We start from the raw sequence: 18743 nt of genomic DNA, 5'->3' as shown, positions 1-18743 counted from the left end.
ACATATCTCGGATTATATTTCCAGGCAGAGTCACCATGTCAACATTTACCAATGGTCCGCACCCTATTTCGCAATTTATCGTCTCATTGTCGCGTACATATCCGTCACGTAACGACGATTACAGTGATCACGATGAGCTGAAAGGATTACGACGATGTGCCACGTCTTTTATCTTTCATCGGTCAAAGATCTCGAAATGATTGCCTTTTCATGCAAGAAACGAAAAATTTATCTTTCTATCGTTAATCCTGAAAAAGAAGAATCAAATTATATTCTGAAATTATTGTCACAACATTGATTTCATACATGACGTTTTGTATTGCATAATTAGAAATCTTATCAAATCATCACATTGTAAAATTGCAATGGTATAATGTGCATGCAAAGATCATTTCGATTTTTCTATGGCCATAGAGAATGGGTTATTTTATAAGGCAAATATTAGATTTTACCACCCACGATGTGAGACTTTAAAAGCTGCGATGTATACTTACGACACCTCTATTCTTTCCCAACAGTACGGAAAGACCTAACGCTGCGACTACAGTTCCGATTCTTTAACATGAATCACAGGAAACCTGCCTTGATTCAATGAAAGGTAGCTACCCTTTAACTGGTGGTCGATCAGCGGATTGATGCTGCGCGGTTTTTTCTTAAGGAAAATTTCTAACAGCTCTTGTCACTTTGCAGCTTCACTAATATCGCTTCTCGACAGGGTTTGCAAAATGTTTTTCGCGCTTGAGCAGGAAGACAGGAACAGTGTAAGCGCGTTTCTGGCTACAAACGATTTTAGAATGTCTGAAAATTTTTCTAAATCTTATTTTAGCAAACTGAATGATCAATGATATAAATGAACATTCTTGTTTCGTGAGATTCTGTTATTAACTCTGTCAAGAGTTAAAGGAATTAGAAAATTCATCTTTTTCCCGTTTAGATTATTTATTTTTCATTTATTCGTCATTGTATGTATCCATTTGTTTAAAAGTCAAATACGTAAGATCTTCAGATTAAAAAATAACATATGAATGATGAGGTTTTGTAAGGCTATAATAGAACGATATGAAATTACACGAAAGAACAATTTTTAAAATCCGTAAGTAACATATTTAATATATTTCTCGTGATTCTATTAAAAATAGAACAAAATTTCTCCAATAAGACTACAGTGTTTGCAACTTCTAATTATACAAAACTATCCGCCATTGAGATTAAGTGTCAATGACTCTTTCAAGAAGAATCTCACGAAACATTTGCTCGTAGTTTCACTGTTTAGTATCCCTCGTTGGCAAGGCATCACGAGCGGTAATGAAAGTCGAAAACAGAGTTTTGCGCTTGATCTGACACGTCGTTAACTGCGAATCGTGTTTGTAGACGAGCTTTAACTCTGGTCGACGGCCTCGCTCCAGGATTTAGGTGCACATCCTATCAAACCCGATGAAGTCGTGACGCGTTAATTTCCACGCAACCTACCAGAAGCTCGATTCGCCTTGCGTGACGTCCTCTCGACGTTAAATGTCGAGCAGGTATAACGTGTGACGACGTGTGTAGCGATGGGATCAAACGTATCGCGATCAACGATAAAGTAAAGTTCGACGAAACATTCAAATAATTGGATACGAATTTTTTTCCCCCCCACGAGAATTTTCGAGGAATAATCGAAATCGATGTGTGGTAAATATTTCATAGAATTCAGAGAATCGTTCACAAATAATAATAAACATACGGACGAAGATATGGAATATAAAAGATAGTGAATTGTTTTAGAATTTTGCAATAGTTTAGATTATTATGGAAATTGTTTGAATAATAACATTATATCTTTACCAATTTATGTTTTGATTTTTACTTGATATTTTATTCGATTGGACACATTGATGCAATTTTTTCCCATTATTTATTTATTTAGTTACTTTAACGATCCCATCGCTAAGTTTATACTACCAGCCAATGTATGCGGCCATATAATTACGATTAAATCTACGATAATTAAGTTATGATTATGAGTAATATGAATAATATCACAAAATAACTTTAATATATACGTGCAATCTACATAGAATAATTCTTTAATAATTGCTATGTAGTTTAGATTATAATTACAATTATAATTTGCACGACAATTTGCTTCACATATCGATCTATAATTTAAAGATCTCGTACTTTTGACTGATAGTGTAACCTATATAGCTAGGAATAGGCCTTCCTAGGTTGGATAAACTGTTCGGATTTTGGATCAACCGCGAACTGGCCCCGATAAAGTTTTTCCCTGGCGCGAGGGTACAACTCAATTAACCGGTCGTTTGGTGGAAAGTTCGTAGCCAGATCGCCGCTTTACAGTTCAGATTAACTGTTTGGCCTAGGAATATGGGAATAATTTCTTCTCGTCACGCGAATAACCAACTTGAGCCGTGAGACACTGATTTCTGCCTAAAAGCAGAAAGTTTGAGAAAACTTTCTTCGAGTTGATCCTCCATTTTTTTTTTTCTTTCTTTTTATCCTCTCCCCTTTCTTTTTCCTTTCTTTGTCGCATTGTATAACCCCTTGCGTTTGAAAGTTATTACCAGTCATTTCGCAAGTCGTTGCGAAAGAGCTTGACCAATTAGACCCGATAACCCTGAAAGGGATGGAAATTACTCGCACGAGAGATTCTTAAACTTTGTGCAATTGTGATCGCGCGGTGATTTTTGTTTTTTTTTTTTTTTTTTTTTGTATATCGATCTTGTATTTATTTAAAATTGTAACGAGGCGAACGAAATTTAAATAATTTTAATTTTAAATGAAATTTATTAATTTTAAATAATTTTCATGCATGCGGGGGCAAGCATTTTTGTTTTATTCGATGCATTCGGTTTTTATGCAAATTTCGCGCGTTGAATTAATTTTCAACTTTGATATTTTGCGACAAGGCAAAGGATAGGGCTTCTTTTGTTTCACGAGATTGTTAAATATATCGATGGAATTTTTTGATTAAACCGATTAAATACGGTTGTGGTGAAAAATTAATTTACGCCGATAGCGATATCGGGAAGAAGAATTTTAAATATGTACATATAGGCATAGATAAGGTGGACAAAATTTATAAAATATTTGCAGATGCAAATTTTAAACTAATTCCAAGTGGTCACGGAGAAATCATTGACTACGCAAGGGGTTATTTATTCCTTCTATCTCCTTTATACAAATTTTAAAAACTCTCTTCAAACTCTCTACAATTCTTTCACAATTTTTATCTTTAAAAATATACGAATTCATTTTCTTATTAATCTTGTTGAAAGTAAAGTTGATTAATTCGTTAACATTCGCATAGCCGTCGTCAAAACGTAGTAGAATTCATACTTTTTTCAAAACTTGGAAAAGGGAATAAAAGAATAATTTCTAAATTCTAGATTTCTGCAAAATGAAAATGAATGTAATCGTCAGGCCGTGCGAGTGTTTAAACAAAAATTAACAAAAAAAAAACGCATTACCTTTTTAACCAACTAAAGAATATATACAAATCCATTCACAGTGACGAACGTTGAACGAATACCTATACATCATAACTATAGAAAATCGTGAAAATCAGAATTATTCGAGAACACTGGTACAATTTGCACGCTTTCAAAGTCAAATCCTCGATCGAATTCAATCGATTACACCGCGAGCCAGTTTCACCTTTCCGATAACTGCGTATTTGCGGGGGGCAAATTGGACCGCGATGACCGATTTTCACGATTAGTCGAATTTAACGCTTTAAATGTCAAACGTGAGGGAGGGAGGGGGACGAACACTGCGGATTCCCAGAACACACCCTCACCGTTGCACACGAATATTTCCGTACGGCCGTATGCGTCATAACACGTCATCGATGTGTTATTACCAGGCTGAAAGATTGGAGCAGCGATCGTTCTACAGAGAGGTGTGCAAAATCCTTTCCCCTCCCTCCCCATCGTTCGTGTTTTTTTTCCACAGTTTGTGAAATGTGACGTGCATCGACCTGTTAATTTAATTTAAGTTAATTCTTTGGAAGAAAAAAATAATAACATCCCGATATTAACACGGTTATGTCTCGATTTTTTTTCTTGCAGTTTGACGTGTGTCTTTTTTCTTTTGTTTGTTTGTTTGGTTTTGTTGTTTTTTTTTTTTTTCTTTACTTTGTTAACTAGATTAAATTTTAGATTGATTAATTAAGTACGTGGAGCTTCTTTCTTGTTGCATGGGAAAGAGCGCGTGAAAGAGTTATTCTATGAATAAAAAATTGTTAAATCATATATAATAGTTTTAACGTATATTTTTTTTTAATATGTAAGGAAATGATGTATTTAAAACTTAGACGAGTTTTCGATTATTTCTAAAACGAATTTTCTTCTCTTCTCAATTAATATTTCGATTAATTTTAATTTTTGCAAAGATTTTAAAACGTTATGAGATAATTTGATATATATATATTTTTTTTTTTTTACTTTTGCAATGAGAGATTTCGATCGATGACCTTTTCACGGGACCATTAGAAAGAAGCTCTGATGATTTACGAAGGGGTTGAACCGTAAAGAATTTCGAACTCGTAAAATGAATTCGAGCAAAACTAAAAATTACAGAAAATAATATCCAATTTTATATTTTACATAAACGTATGTTATAAAATCAATAATAAAATTAGATTTATCGTATAAAAATATTAGAATATTCTCTTTTTTCGTAAAGTTATAGCAGAATCTCGCGATCTTCTGAATCTTCAGAATCGCAATAATAAATCACCAACACCATCGATTATTAATCTCCCCAAGAATCTAGAATCTCGAAAACGGAAGAAATTCGCGAAAATTTCGAAATTCCTCGGTTCACCCCCGTTCGCTCAATCCTCGGATCGAAACGTTGCACAGGGAAGAAAGCAGATCTCCCTCCGATATTCCCAACTTTCGTTTCGAAGCCCGCCGAGACGAAAGTTGTTTTAATTCGGGTACATGATGAACGTATCAGCGGCGGCGAAGAGGGAAGGAGGAGGAGGAGGAGGCGGGGAAAAACCTGGGCGCAATTTCCTCGATAGAAAGTCCGAATTCGGGCGAACGAAAGACAATTAAAAAGCGAGCCACGGCCAACAAGCGCGCGCACACGTGGATATATTTTATGTCGTCGCGCGGTTATTCCTGGCCCGTGTGGAAATTGCAATTTTCTCGGTCGGATTACGTTTCGAACCGGGCCAGGGCCACTCCTCTCCTCTCCTCTCCTCTCCCTTTTCCTCTTCCTCTCGAGGTTATTCGCCCGTTTTAACCGTTGCACTCTTCGCTCGCAGGAAATCGCGATAATTGATTCGAAGGATTCGCTTTTCCGCGGAGGCGTCATTGTTCCGCGTAATTTTTCACACGTTTCGATCGAATTTATTTACTTCTCGACGGTGAAAAAGAAGTTTTTTGGCCATTTTTCGTGGAAGAGGCGAAGCGCGTGATTTTTCCGAAATAATGGGGACTATTGTTCAAACTATGGCCAGCAATTTGTTTATTTGTTCAATTTTTCTTTCTCTTTCTCTCTCTCGATCGAATTATGAACGGAAAATAAGAATTTGGTTAATTAGAAGTATAACGTGGAAGTATAAAATATAAAATGAAACGGTAAATTTCGTTTAAACTCGGGGCGGAAAATATCAGTTTCGTTGGGAATACGTTTTCGTTCATTAACGAGACGATCGATCGGTTGAAAATTGTTTCGTTTGAACCGAAGAGTTCATTTAACATTTTTGTTATTTCTTCTATTTCATTGAAAATCAGTTATTTTCTCTGCAACGTTTGCGTGAGGAGGGGAGAATATGTATATAAATATATAAAGCAGGGGTTGAAATGATCTTTATATCAATTATTGTATTACTAATACGCACCGTGTGTTGAATGATTGTTCGCGAAAGAAATATAGTAAACAAAATGCTAATTTTTATGAAATGAGATAACAAAGAAACCTCGAGAATTTTCTTCTTTTTTCTTCAATTTCTCTCGCGTTCCTGCGTTAGAAATAGAAATAAATCCACCCTTGAATAAACAGATTCATCGGCAAATTTCAACCTCTGACTTGAAAAATGTGTTTCGTTGTTTTGAATATAATTTATGCATACATTTTACCTTTCGGCATGCTTCACCTTTCGGTGAATCTTACTCTTTGATGAACGCATATGATGACAGTGTTTCGGGTGTCTGTTGCAGTACGGCAGTCCCGGCTCGGGGTGGCGACATCTTAACGCGAAGTGGCGTTCGCCTAGGTATTATTTGTACATATATTATATATTTATTTACCATATATTATACATACGTACATATATATACATCTAAGATCTATATATATATATATATATAAAGAAGAGAAAAAACACCTTATTCACTCGTACTATTCACTCGCGTAAATTGATACTTCTCGCATCGTGTTTCGTTAAGTTGTGTAACAAGTCGATCGACAAGCTTCTCTCTCTTCTTCTTTTTTTTTCTTTTTCTTTTCATTTTCCATCATTTTATGTATCGATATTATGCCATTATGTCAAAATAATGTGTCGAAGAATAAAACCGTTGTCCGTTCTCCGGCGTATTGTTTCAATTCCAATTTACAACCGTTGTGGATGGGCGCACAAAGGTTTTCAATTTAAATTTCGGCCAACAAACGATCGACGATAATGAACCGATCGAATGTTGGTTTTTTTTTCTTTTTTTTTTTTTTCAATTTTCTTCGCTTCACGCGTCGATACCTCCGCCCCTTCGAAGGCAGAGCACGTCCGCAGAGAGTTGTACATATCATTGTTGTTCGTTTTGCATGAGTATATCCTGTACTTTAGCATCTGCAAATTAAACCGCAAATAAACCGTACAATACTCGCATATACACTACTATATTTCGCCTCCCCCCAGTTTGTTTACCTCGATCATGAACGATCTCCCCGGTGATAATTCTCTTGATAATGTGAGCAGCGAATTGAACTTCAACCCTTAAATTAAATATTCCTCTTTACGTTGTATATGGATTATTGGTGTACGTTTCGATCGATGTCTTTCTTTCTTTTTTTTTCTTTTTTTTTTCTTTAAAGTTTTCTTACGAGTGGCTGGTAAACGGATTCAACGAAACGACGTGTGTAAGTATGATATTAAAGTATCGTAATTGATAGATTCTTCCAAGATTTTGTTCCTTAGAAACATACAGCTTTAAAGGGGTGGAAGGGATGATAATCCATCGAGAAGAAATTTGGCGAGTATAATATATTTGATAAGAGTCCTATCATCGAGAAGAAAAAGAAGAAGGAAGAACTCTTTTTCCTTTCAAAGAAGAGAAGAAGAAAAATCTACTTCCAATATATATATATATATATTCTATAAAAAAAAAAAAAGAAAAAATTATGTATGCAACTTCAATAAAACTTATCCCTCGAGCATATATATCTCTGTTTCATTTCTTTCAGTTTAAGGGTTGAAAGTACGATCAGCTGTCTCCGTACAAACACGATAATTAACCAGAAGCGTTGGTTGAGGGCCAGGAAAATATTTTTCCTCGCCCAACACCCATTTTTATCGGCATGCGTGCTCCCAAGTTTGCCGGTCGATCTCGAGATTACACCCTCTGCGCCCACCCTGGTTAACTACATGCAGCTACTGTATCGCCCTCCCAAGGGGGATGGCGTTACCCCATATAACGGCACGCTTAAACCTATCCACCGTGACTTTTTTAAACCTTGTTGCAACAACTCTGATGAAACACACGTTTTAACGGGGTAATCGCGAAATGCGCCTCGCCTTGCTAATGAGCGCCCGCCCCCTGTTTCTCCCCTCGCGATCCACCCCATGTGCTGCTGCTCCATCGTCAATTTTAAAACGCGTAATTTTCGCCTGGTCTCTGGTTCCAATTCTGCTTCTTTTTTTTTCTCGTGGAATTTGTGATTATTCGATGGGAAGGGAAAGGTGGTGGTGATGGTGGTGGTGTTTTTCTTCTCCCTTCGAGCGAAATTCGAAGGGGATTAAATTTTGTAAAGAAATGGAAAATTATTAAACGGGGGAATAATTAATCGGAGAGAAGTAGAACAAGTTATAAATTATACGTTTGATTAATTCGTGATGTAAATTGTTTAAATATAAATTGTAAAGGATTATTCGATTCAATAATAATGCACAATAATAATTTCTCATTTTGTGTTAAAAGATTCTATTACTTCAAGCGATATTTGCAAATTAAGAGATGTGTAAATGCAAATAAGCTTTCGTCGATCGGCACAATATCACACATTCCTTAATATCGAATATTGTGCAACGTATGTTAAATATTGAATATTTGCCTGTAGCAATTATTTGTAAAGAAAGTTTATATATAGGCTCATATGACGTTTTCTTTGTTAACTTTCATTTATACCTTCTGAAGTTAATTTTTCTTGGAGGAAAAGAAGGAAATTGAAATCAAGAGTTTTTTGGAATTTTCACGAATTTTTTTTTTTTTACAAAAGTTCGATTATTCTTGAGATTTTTTTTTTTAGAAAGATTGAAAATGAAGAAATACAAATGTAAATATACGAAATAATTTTTAATATGAATTTTGCATTTGAGGATTTCGTAGATTTTCCAATCTTTGACATTTATAAAAATTGCACGTACATAGCTCTAAATATAAAATCCTAAAAAACCATTTTGAAATTTTAAAAATATAGAAATTTCCAAGGACTTTCGAAACAAAAAAAAGCTCCTCTTTAAATTTTAGAATATTCAAAAAAAAAAAATCTAAAATAATTAACAAACTTCATGATTTAAACTCACCACCTCTTCTGTTTATTAAAATATTCCACCTCTTAATTATTGCTTCTCAAAGCAACGAAGCGATCTCTCCTCTTGAAAAGCTTTAAACGTTTTCAAGATTTATCTAAACAATTAAGCTTCTGAAAACTCGCAACAAACAATCGATTAACCTTTTCAAAAGCGTCTCTCAAAAGCGTCTCTCGTTCCCCCTTGCTAATTAAATTCACACGTATAATAAATTTGTGATAAATTTATCCCGAAGGAAGAAAAAAAAAATTTCCGACCAACGTCTCGAATTTACGTAAATTATTTAAAATTTGCATACAGGTTAACGATATATCGACCATGCAACGTGGGAGCACGATTTTTCCCGGCCTTCGATACTCTGTCACCCGTGAAAATATTTATGTCTCATCGGATCTCTCGATGGAAATCGCATTGCATGATTCTTTTTCTTCTTTTTTCCTTTCTACACGAGTTTTTACTTTTTTTTTTTTTTGATTTTTAGATATTTTATCCGTGTGGCACTGACATGTCTTTCTTCTTTTTATATTAATGTATCTTTCAACATTGGCGTAGGTAGAAACTGACTTTTTATTCTCCGTTTCTTTATTGCCAATCCTTTTGTTTAACATTCTCGTATTTTCCTCCCATAAACGGGAGTCTCTTTTTTTTTTTTCACTATTGTGATTAAAAATTAATTTTATTGTTTATTTTAATTAGGCTTTGTTTGCAATAAAAAAGGATAATATGATAAAATGATGATCAAGTGTTATAAGCAAGTATTATATTGTTAAACTGTTGAACGAATGAGATGGCTGGTGGTTTTCGCAATCTTATATATATGAATTTCAATGGATTTTCAAATTTTAATATTAAAATCTCTGATAAATTAATATCAATAATATTCAATTCGTCGAGAAGTTGTTAAAATATTTAAAAAAAAAAATCAGCCATCTTATACAATTATCTAATAAATATATATATATATATATTGTGTTAACGAATAATCACATTTTTTTCTTTAATATAAGTAGCATGAACAATTATGTGCGCTGAGAGAACGTAGGTTGATATTTCGAATGGTGACTAATATATCGTAATTAATACAATTACTATGACCATGAAGGAGAAACCACTGAAACGAACGATCGGTTGAGGAAATTGAATCGAAATAATTCAACGCCCACAATTTCACAATGCAGACATCATCGATTAAATTTACGGTATCTTTTAAACCGTTTGTCAAGGAGAGTCGAGTGTTTAAGTGTAGGATTTTGATTTCGAAAGAACGAAAAGGGTGAAAGAAGCCGAGGGAGAGAGCGAGGAATAATAATGAGATTTGGCTCGCTGTTTGTCCCTCCTCCCTCCTTTCTTTCTCTGTTCTTTTCTTTGCAAATGAACCCATTTGTATTCAATCGTACGACTAATTCGTCTCGACTCAATATCCACGCCTGGAGGTCTCGTGAAATTTTCGAACAGGGTCGATGGATACTCGGCGGAATTGCAAGAAATCCTTTAGAAATATCTTCGGAATAACGATACATTTTTGACAAATTTTAATTAGGAGGATTATAAACTTTAGAGAAATCGTCCGTTTTATTTGTATTAATGTTTTTATGAATAATTATAATTGAAATAAAATAGCAAGTATTTCAAGATGTATAAACTTTAGTCTGTAGTATAATAAATTAAGATGAAATAATAAAACGAGGGTAGAGTGATAAAACGAGAAATAAAGTTTACGAGATTACTGGGACTGGAAATTGTCATAACTTAGGTAGGCAGCCTTATCAAGAGGAATGCTAGTAAAAAAGAAAAAAATTCTGAAATTGGTCTAATGGAATAGAGGGTTTACGTTTAAATTAGAATAAAAATTTAATCAAATAATATTATTTCCTTCCAAGATAATAAATTTTCACTCGCGGTATACATTTATCTTTTCTTCTTTCAATTCAATTCTCCAAAATTTACGCAGTATTTTTTATTATAACTTAAAAATCGTTTCTTATCGCGTAACAAACAACAATTTTCCAAACGAAACGTCCCAAAGAAGTAAAAAATTGAAACAGCAAAACTGAAAGAGAGAGAGAGAGAGAGAGAGAGCAAAAAAGAAAAGTACCACAAAACACAAAGCCGGGGAAAACAAAAAAAAAAAAAAAAAGATTCTCGTTCACGATCAATTTTACAAGTGAACACAATTTAAAAACCGAAGCGAAACGCCGTAAACGTTAAAATTGCACAGAAATCCATTAAACGTAGTTGAAAAGTTATATCGTCCGAATAATTACGATCACCGTGCACCAAAACCGTGTTTCATTCTTGGAACGCACAAAGGGAGCCGGAAACGGGTGAAATTCACAGGGTTTACCGGGGTGATTGATGCACACCGTGCTACTTTGTCCCGCGAAATTGGCGGGTAAACGCGGAATCCAGGCGAAAAACGGTGGAAACGAAAAAGACTCGCGAATAGAAATTCGAGCCAATTTATTTGCCAATTGAAGCTTCAATTAGTTTTCCAGCCACGTTGCATACGTGGCTCAGTTTTTCCCTCCTTCGTCGCGCTTCATTTTGTCTTCTTCATTTTTTCTTTATCGTGTTTTTTCCCTCCCCTCTTTTGATTTTTATATCCCACGTTTCAGGAATCGACGACGACCAACTCGTCTCGTCTATTTTGGATTTTTTACGCTATCATCCTGGCGTCTTCTTTTTTTATTTTTTCTTTTCTTTCTCTGTCTGTATATCTCTCTCTCTCTTTCTCTCTCTCTCTCTCTGTCTCTGTCTCTCTGATTTTTCTGCCCATCGGCCCATGAACGAATTTTCCGCTCGATATTAAAGTCGATTCCTCTATCACCGCGCGCATTCATCTCGAGAAATTTCACAGTTTTCGAAAATTCGACGTTTTCCCTCTATTTTTATTCGTTCCATCTGCGTTCCCCCATATTCGTGCCGCTACGAGGCTATTGTCCGCCGATTAAATTGAAGTTTTTCACGGGAGATCAAGCATTTCTGGTATTTCTAACGCTCAACCGTTAACGTAGGATATTTTTCATCAAATATTTCCGATTAAGTTTATTTTTTTATTTTTTCGTACGATTGAAGTTTGTTATTCTTTAAAAATTTCATTCTATCCCCTTCCCTTTTGTTTCTGACTTCTGACAGAGAATTCCAAAATACACATCTTCGCGGTATCATTTTACAGCCATCTCAATTTTGCTCCCTTCTTTTCCCTCTCTTTTTCTTTATTAAAAATAAAAGATTCGTGGAATGGAAATTCAAACAGACCGGATATACGAAGAAAGACAATCTAACACGCACTTATCACGTTCCCATTGTTAGATATCTTTTCTTCGTACAACTTTGGAACCAGTCTGGCTTGTTGAAACTTCCTACGCCGAGGCAGAACTTAGAAGTCGCATGGAATTAGATATATTTCAATAGTGGGATATATAAGGGTGACGTTTTAATATTATAATTTTTTTGTATCACATCGTCCATAATTTTATCTGCTGGGATCATTTAAAAAAAGTTAACAATATTTTATAAACACGCATCAAGGTTTTATTTCTTTAATTAGAAATATTTTTCGATGCATCGTTATTACAATGGATGCAATACGTTATTTTCTATATACACGTTAGATTTTGATTATAATCTTTGATAGCACACGAGATAAGAATGCACGCGCAATGAAAGGATCGATGGATGCGCGATTATACAACAGAATCTACGTGACTTATGATAACAGAAATAGAGCAAGTTAAGCGATTCAGTTTGCGAAATTGATCTTGGATAAGTCAACTCTCCTCGTGAGGAAAATCCCGTAGCCGTAGCCAAGGATTTTAGTTATACATCATCCGTTATACCATAAGAAGCTCTCGTCGTTCCATATTTTATCCCCGTCTCATAGAAATTTAAAAAGAAATCGAACAGAAAGTTACAACTAATAAATATAATAACAAAAAATAACGTTATTCCACCCTTTAAAGAATTATTCCATAAACAAACTTTCGATCGATGGACACAATTCGTTCTCCACAATGGCCCATGAAAATTAAAGATCAAGTTTCGATCCTGTTTTAATCGAAATAACAAATTATTGCACATCAAACAATCCTCAAATTTTTTTCTATTATTCCCATTCTCATCTTCCTGAAACGAGAAATATAAGTACAAATATAAAACTTTCGATTCGAGTCCAAGATCCGGTATCCACTCGCACAGAACAATAATTCTGTTGGAATTATTTATCAGGGTGGCGATCGTGGGGGTCCCGTAATTCCATCGTACTTCCGGCCCAGCCTTCATCGTCCGGTCCACGAAACTGGCGTCTCTCCACAGGAGGAGGGAGCGGCCGCGTTGATAATTAATTCGCCGTAAAATAGGGAACCTCTTGGTCTCCTCTTCCTCCTCCTCCTACTTGGAGGCGGGGGTCGAGGCCGCCGGCGGTCGTATATCGCGGCGAAAGCTGTAATGCGAGGTTATTAACGATCCTGTCGTCGTGGAACTCGCCGTTCTGCTCACACGTTACGTAACGACGCGGCAATGCCTCAATCCGATAACGTGTCCGCATTCACGTGACGTCAATACGTTTACGTAAACCGGGCCGGATCGATCCTATCCCGTTTTTTGGCGCACGTTTTACGCACCCATTGCCGCTTATTATCTTCTTTGCTCGTTCCCTTCGATCTCTGAAAATGTTATTAATTGTTAATTTCAATTTTTTCTATGGACTTTAATTGCGAACATTTCTTTGTACCTTTTTTATTTCTCGTTTCTTAAGAGGAGGAGGGAGAGAGGTTATGCAAGATTAAAATTTGTTTTATTCGAAAATTATATCTTCAACGGGAGTTTTTGTAATTTTTGAGGATTAAGAAATTTAACTCGTCTTTTTTTTTGGAGAGGGGAAGGAGATGGTTCTGATGACGTTATAGGTGAAATTGAAAAAAAAAGGACGTGATGTCAGAATTAAGGAATCTGGGATCTGTACCTCTGGCTCCCAGGAGCTCCATCATCCAGTTCACCTTGATAACCGGATGTTACTAGGTGGTGATGCAGGTCAACGTAGGGAGCAGACCCAGGGGAGAACGTGTCTATGTTTCATTGCTCGTGTGTCGTGTCATGGGTTTTCATCATGTCTGAGGCTATTGAGTTTGCGGATGTCATAGTTCAGCGGTTCATATAGGTTCCTCACAAACATAGATACACGTATAATTCTCCTATATATATAGAAATAATTCCAATTTCTGATTATTTAAAAAGTAATAAATCTCGAGAACGACTGTACTTCTCTACATGCAATATTTAATATACACAGAGAATACAAATTTGATTCTCAATTTAATGATAGATTGATTTTTCTCGGAGGAAGAGGAAATTTCAACAATTCCCAAATGAAATATTTTAACCCAATTCCGGATAAATGAATTTCTTCCAAGCTGAATTCTACTTAATAGTATTATTTCAATTGCGTACTTACCTTCCTTTCGAAAGATACAAATTCTCAAAAATATCCCACACGTAACACACACATACACACACACAGTCCGTTGGACGTCTCGAGCGAGGGTTCATCGAGTTTGCGAAATTGCGAATTTCCACGTTCCCAAAGTTCCAAAAGCCCTCGTCTCCCCGACAACCAGGAAGTTACAAGGGTTTCAATTTGTACCATTCAAATCCAGACGATGCTTCCCTCCCTTACGATTAATCTAGTGTGGCGTCGAGATCGATCGATGCGCCCTTTTTGGGGGCCGGGTTAAGTTCGATCATCGACACACTGACCTTAATTACTCTGCTCGTCGTAATCGGAAAGAAGTTTCCCTCGAGCTCGAGGAAAAGTGAGAGATTTTTATCTTAAGAAGACGTCTTAATGGTTACACAATCCATTCCCAACTATCTAAAGAAGGGAAAAGAAGGTGGAGTGAATTAAGTGGTCGAATAATTTAAAATGGACGTTGATTCAAACATTGGTAACTGGATAATCGTTTAACCTCTTCGATATGAAATGTTCAGCTGTCGAAGCTCCTTTCCTTGGTATTTTGACGTTTACCAACAATGGGATAAGTTACAATAATTCAATCGAAATTTGTTGCAAATTTCTCAAATGGTTTAAAAACAAAGTCCTCCCATAAATTCATTTCAACTCGATCGATCGATAAATTAATTTTGGATGACCAATGATGGGATTATTTTCACGAGAGAAAAAGAGAGAGAGAGAGAAATTGGTCGTGAACGGGTGACGTCGATCGTCTGGCGGAGGCATTCAGGAAATCCAGCGATCGGGCAGCCGGTGACGTAATGGAAACGAGAAGAGAAAACTTCTCGAATCACGAAATCGAACGTTTCACACTCGATTGACACGTCGCTAGGTTTCATCCTCTACCGGAGGAAAACTTGGACCGCTATTTCCTCGCTATTTTCTCCTCATCCATTTCAACCTCTTCCAACTCTCTTCTCTCTCTGCATGCAACAATCTTTTAAGAATATGTGCACACAATCGGTTACAAAAGTCTTTTCTTGATACTATACCTATGCTATTTCATCGTTTATGTTAATAATTTTGCAATCAAGTATCCAGATCTTAAATCAAACAATCATTTTATTTAAAAGATCAAATCTAATGTTTCCAAAAAATGAATTTAGAAATAGTGTTGCATTCAATGAAATTACGAGATCGAATATAATATAACAGATAATCTCAGCAAGTAAAAAAAATAAGTTTATAATTTCATGATTGATCATTTGTTGTAAAACGACCTGCATATATTTAATCAGATTTTATTCAAATTCATTTTACAATCTATACACATATCTTATTTTTTCTATTCTCTTTAATCACAGAAAAATAAGTATAACGAAGCATTTGGACGCTTAATAATTATTTATCCACCGTATTTTATCGTATCCAAAAAAAATAATACTAAAGAAAGATCCCAAGAGGGGATCGATTCCATCCTCCCCTCTTTTTTTTCGAATTATTCGAATCGAGATGCTTAAAATTTCTTAAAAGACGCAACGAAAAAAAAAAGCACAATTTTCATTCTTAAACAAGACGAGATATATCCCTGAATTTTTCCCATTGACTGTATACACTGTCCGCCGACTGTCCCGTCGGAATTTAATGTCCCGTGAAACGAGCCTTTCCTCTCTTACTCCTCCGTTTCCGAACTCGCCACCTCTCGCCCTCTTTATCATTATCCCCACAGTTGCTCACCGCGTAAAACCGACACCGGAGCTTCGCTGACAAATGCCCGCTAATAGAATGTTCTCTCGCAAATTGTAGCTTTTTCACGGGATGATGGGGAGGGGAATCTCGTTAGCCAGTCGCGAATACAGTGATGAGTTGAACTTGTTTTAAGAAAACTTTTGTTGGAATTTTTTTTTTTCTTTTTCTTCTTTTTGGAAAGCAAAGATTATGAGAATCAATAGGAAAGATGTTTGATCCCAGGGGAAATTGGAGAAGTGTATATATTATTGTAAAAGAAATGAGATAAGGAATAGTAGAGTTCGTTGCATCAGTTGTACGAATTGAATTTGGTATTTTTTTTAAAACGTAAAGGATGTAAGCAGATGTGAAAAATGCGCGCGAAGCTTTTGTACCATGTTGAATTTTTCATTAGAATGTTATATGATACTTTCAAAAGGTTCAAAAATAGTAAAAAAAAAAAAAAAAAAAAAAAGAGCGTGTTCACACAGAGTTTCTCTTGAGCGTAATAGGGAATATAGAATGTGAGATACATTATCCAGGGATTTTTATTATTAAAGAATTCAATCTGGATTCTGTGCGCACATAAAATTCCAAATTCAGACTTAAAAAAAAAAAGAAAGAAAGAAAAAGATAGCTAAATATACCTGTTGTTCGAATTTTTTTAAATTATCCTTGAAAATTGAGTCGATTAACTATTATATTTTTAATGTACTCGTCCCACTTGTTCCGTTCGCTCTAATTGTTATGCCATTTGACCGTCTGATAAAATATTGACTTGCACTATTTGTCTCTCATCAATGATTGACCTACATACACGCAACGTACGTATATATTAAAATACCGATCACTAATTGTAAATTGTTACAACAAATAAATCCTGTTAACGTTCGATGACGTACTCGAGTCGCGATTAACAATTAAATTATATTTCAATCGCGGATGGTCAATCGCGTTGTCCCGAAATCGCGATTTCAAATTCGACAACACCAACAGCAACTATCAAATCGCAAAAGTAATCACGATTCATCGATCCACGTTTCACCCGTGCGCCAGGGATTCGACGATCGATACTCGAAATACTTTTTGACGCGGCGTCCCGATCGCGCAACTTTTCGTGGCCACGTTTCATTTATCTCCAGCTGGCAGGCGCAGCCGCTTCTATTCTGCAAAAAAAAAAAAAAAAAAGAAAAAAAAGGAAAAAAAAAAATTACGGCGCGCCAATAAATCTGATTTCAACCGAAAAGTTTTCCATACGATGGCCGTTCCCGATTTCTCATGATTTGTGGAGGAAAAAATGGCCCCTCCTTTTCAACGGTGCACCACCAAAACGGCCGCTATATCCTTTGGCCAATATCCACGGAAATAAACGGAAATGTTTCGCGAATTGACGATAAAATCGTATTGTTAGATCTTGGTCGGGATTTTTTTTCCCCCCATTTTTGGAAGTTTTCCATCAATGAAATCTATATCTCTGGAAAACGAAGAAGACTGTAGAATTGAATGGAAGATCGTACGCGTTGAATTTTGATTTTTGGGTGATTTAATCTTTTCCGTTCGATGTTTCATTAGATTCCAATGTATTATTAAATTGCATTTAATCTTTCGACAATAGTGTATCGATCTCAATTTCTTTTTTTTTTTTTACATCACTGCAATTCAAAGATCGCAGAAGTCAAAGTTATTCCCTCCCCTTTCGATTATATTCCAAACTATAGTGATCGATCCCAGAGCAAATGTAACGTTCATAACGTTTCATCGATTTATCCATCCTAAAATTGTCACGATTGCTTCGTGTTAATTAATGTGCACAGTATCCCCCGATCCTATAAAGGAGGGGCAGGTCGTGTTTGCCCGTTAAACAATATTCTGCATAATAACGTGTCGCTCTTCGACGCAGAATCGATTGTGGCGGTTGGGGAACACGGGATTTTTTGCTTATCGAAATCGGCGAGAACGTTGGCTGGTGACACGTTAAAAATGCGCGCGCCACGCTGCACATCCTAGATAGTAATTTCCGTCCAAGTTGTAATTTGTTTGCCCGGTTGATCGGGAAACCGATTTCCAGGTATCGAAGGAAAAATCGAAATTTTTTTACGCCATTTACCGCGAAATCTCGTTCACAGCGTGACGGAAAAATGGAAAAATGGTCGATGTAAATTATATTTTAATTCGAGGAATTTCCCCCCCTTTCTTTTTTTAATATATTGTTATCCGGAATAATTAATCTTCGATAATGTTCAATTTCGTCATTTCTTTTAAACCGTTCAAGCGAAACGAATTTTAACGCAAGAACGATTATTATTTCTTAAAAATAATCTTGATGCAAATATATATATATATTTTTTAAATTACTTTTCACGTGAATGTAATTTATTCTTTTATATTATAGGAGAATGGATCCTTAAGAAAATTAATAGTTTTATCATTTTTAACAAGCACAAATCTTACATTTTGTACGTTCCACTCGGTATCCAATTTATTAGTAACTTGAATAAAAATTATGCGAATTTCCCAAGCGAATTTATCTCTCTCTCTCTCTCTCTTTAAAAGAGGCCGTTTAAATCATCGAATCAAAGATTTCACAGACGAGGCACACAAGATTCTGCGTTAATTACGGAAACTTTACGAATCGTGAGAGAATAAAAGAGAATACTGCATTCCGTGGATTATCCCTTCGAAAGATGGCAGCGTTGCAAATAATGTCGGCCGACATTTTCCCTTCTCCGCTCTTTTTTCCACGCTTTGACTCGATCGCGTCCCTTTGATCTTCCTCTCCTCGCCACGTCCATTTTTATCGCTGTGATCCACGAT

At 35.7% G+C, this 18743-nt stretch overlaps 1 protein-coding gene across 16 annotated transcripts in view; it reads left to right on the top strand.

Moving 5' to 3' along the window:
- The window catches only part of LOC108002673 (tropomodulin), a 219951-nt gene that overhangs the window by 60741 nt on the left and 140467 nt on the right, over positions 1 to 18743 (top strand). For 2 of the 16 annotated variants that reach the window (XR_009831070.1, XR_009831069.1), the window contains exons 9-10: positions 519 to 598; positions 6171 to 6226. The exons of 5 other annotated variants lie outside the window; for them this stretch is intronic. Coding sequence is in view for 5 of the 11 variants with exons in the window: in XM_062079114.1 (XP_061935098.1) it covers positions 6171 to 6205 (35 nt within the window). In the remaining 6 variants the exon portion in view is untranslated. Of the gene's footprint in view, positions 1 to 518; positions 599 to 6170; positions 6538 to 7407; positions 8134 to 9233; positions 16405 to 18743 lie in introns of those variants that run through there. 9 more of the 16 variants (XR_009831067.1, XM_062079114.1, XR_009831073.1 and 6 more) reach the window with 6 other exon arrangements.

The sequence above is a fragment of the Apis cerana genome, linkage group LG9 (genome assembly GCF_029169275.1).
Source record: "Apis cerana isolate GH-2021 linkage group LG9, AcerK_1.0, whole genome shotgun sequence".
NCBI lineage: Eukaryota > Metazoa > Arthropoda > Insecta > Hymenoptera > Apidae > Apis > Apis cerana.
The sequence above is the reverse complement of the archived record's forward strand: the minus strand, read 5'-3'. Positions and strand labels throughout refer to the sequence as shown.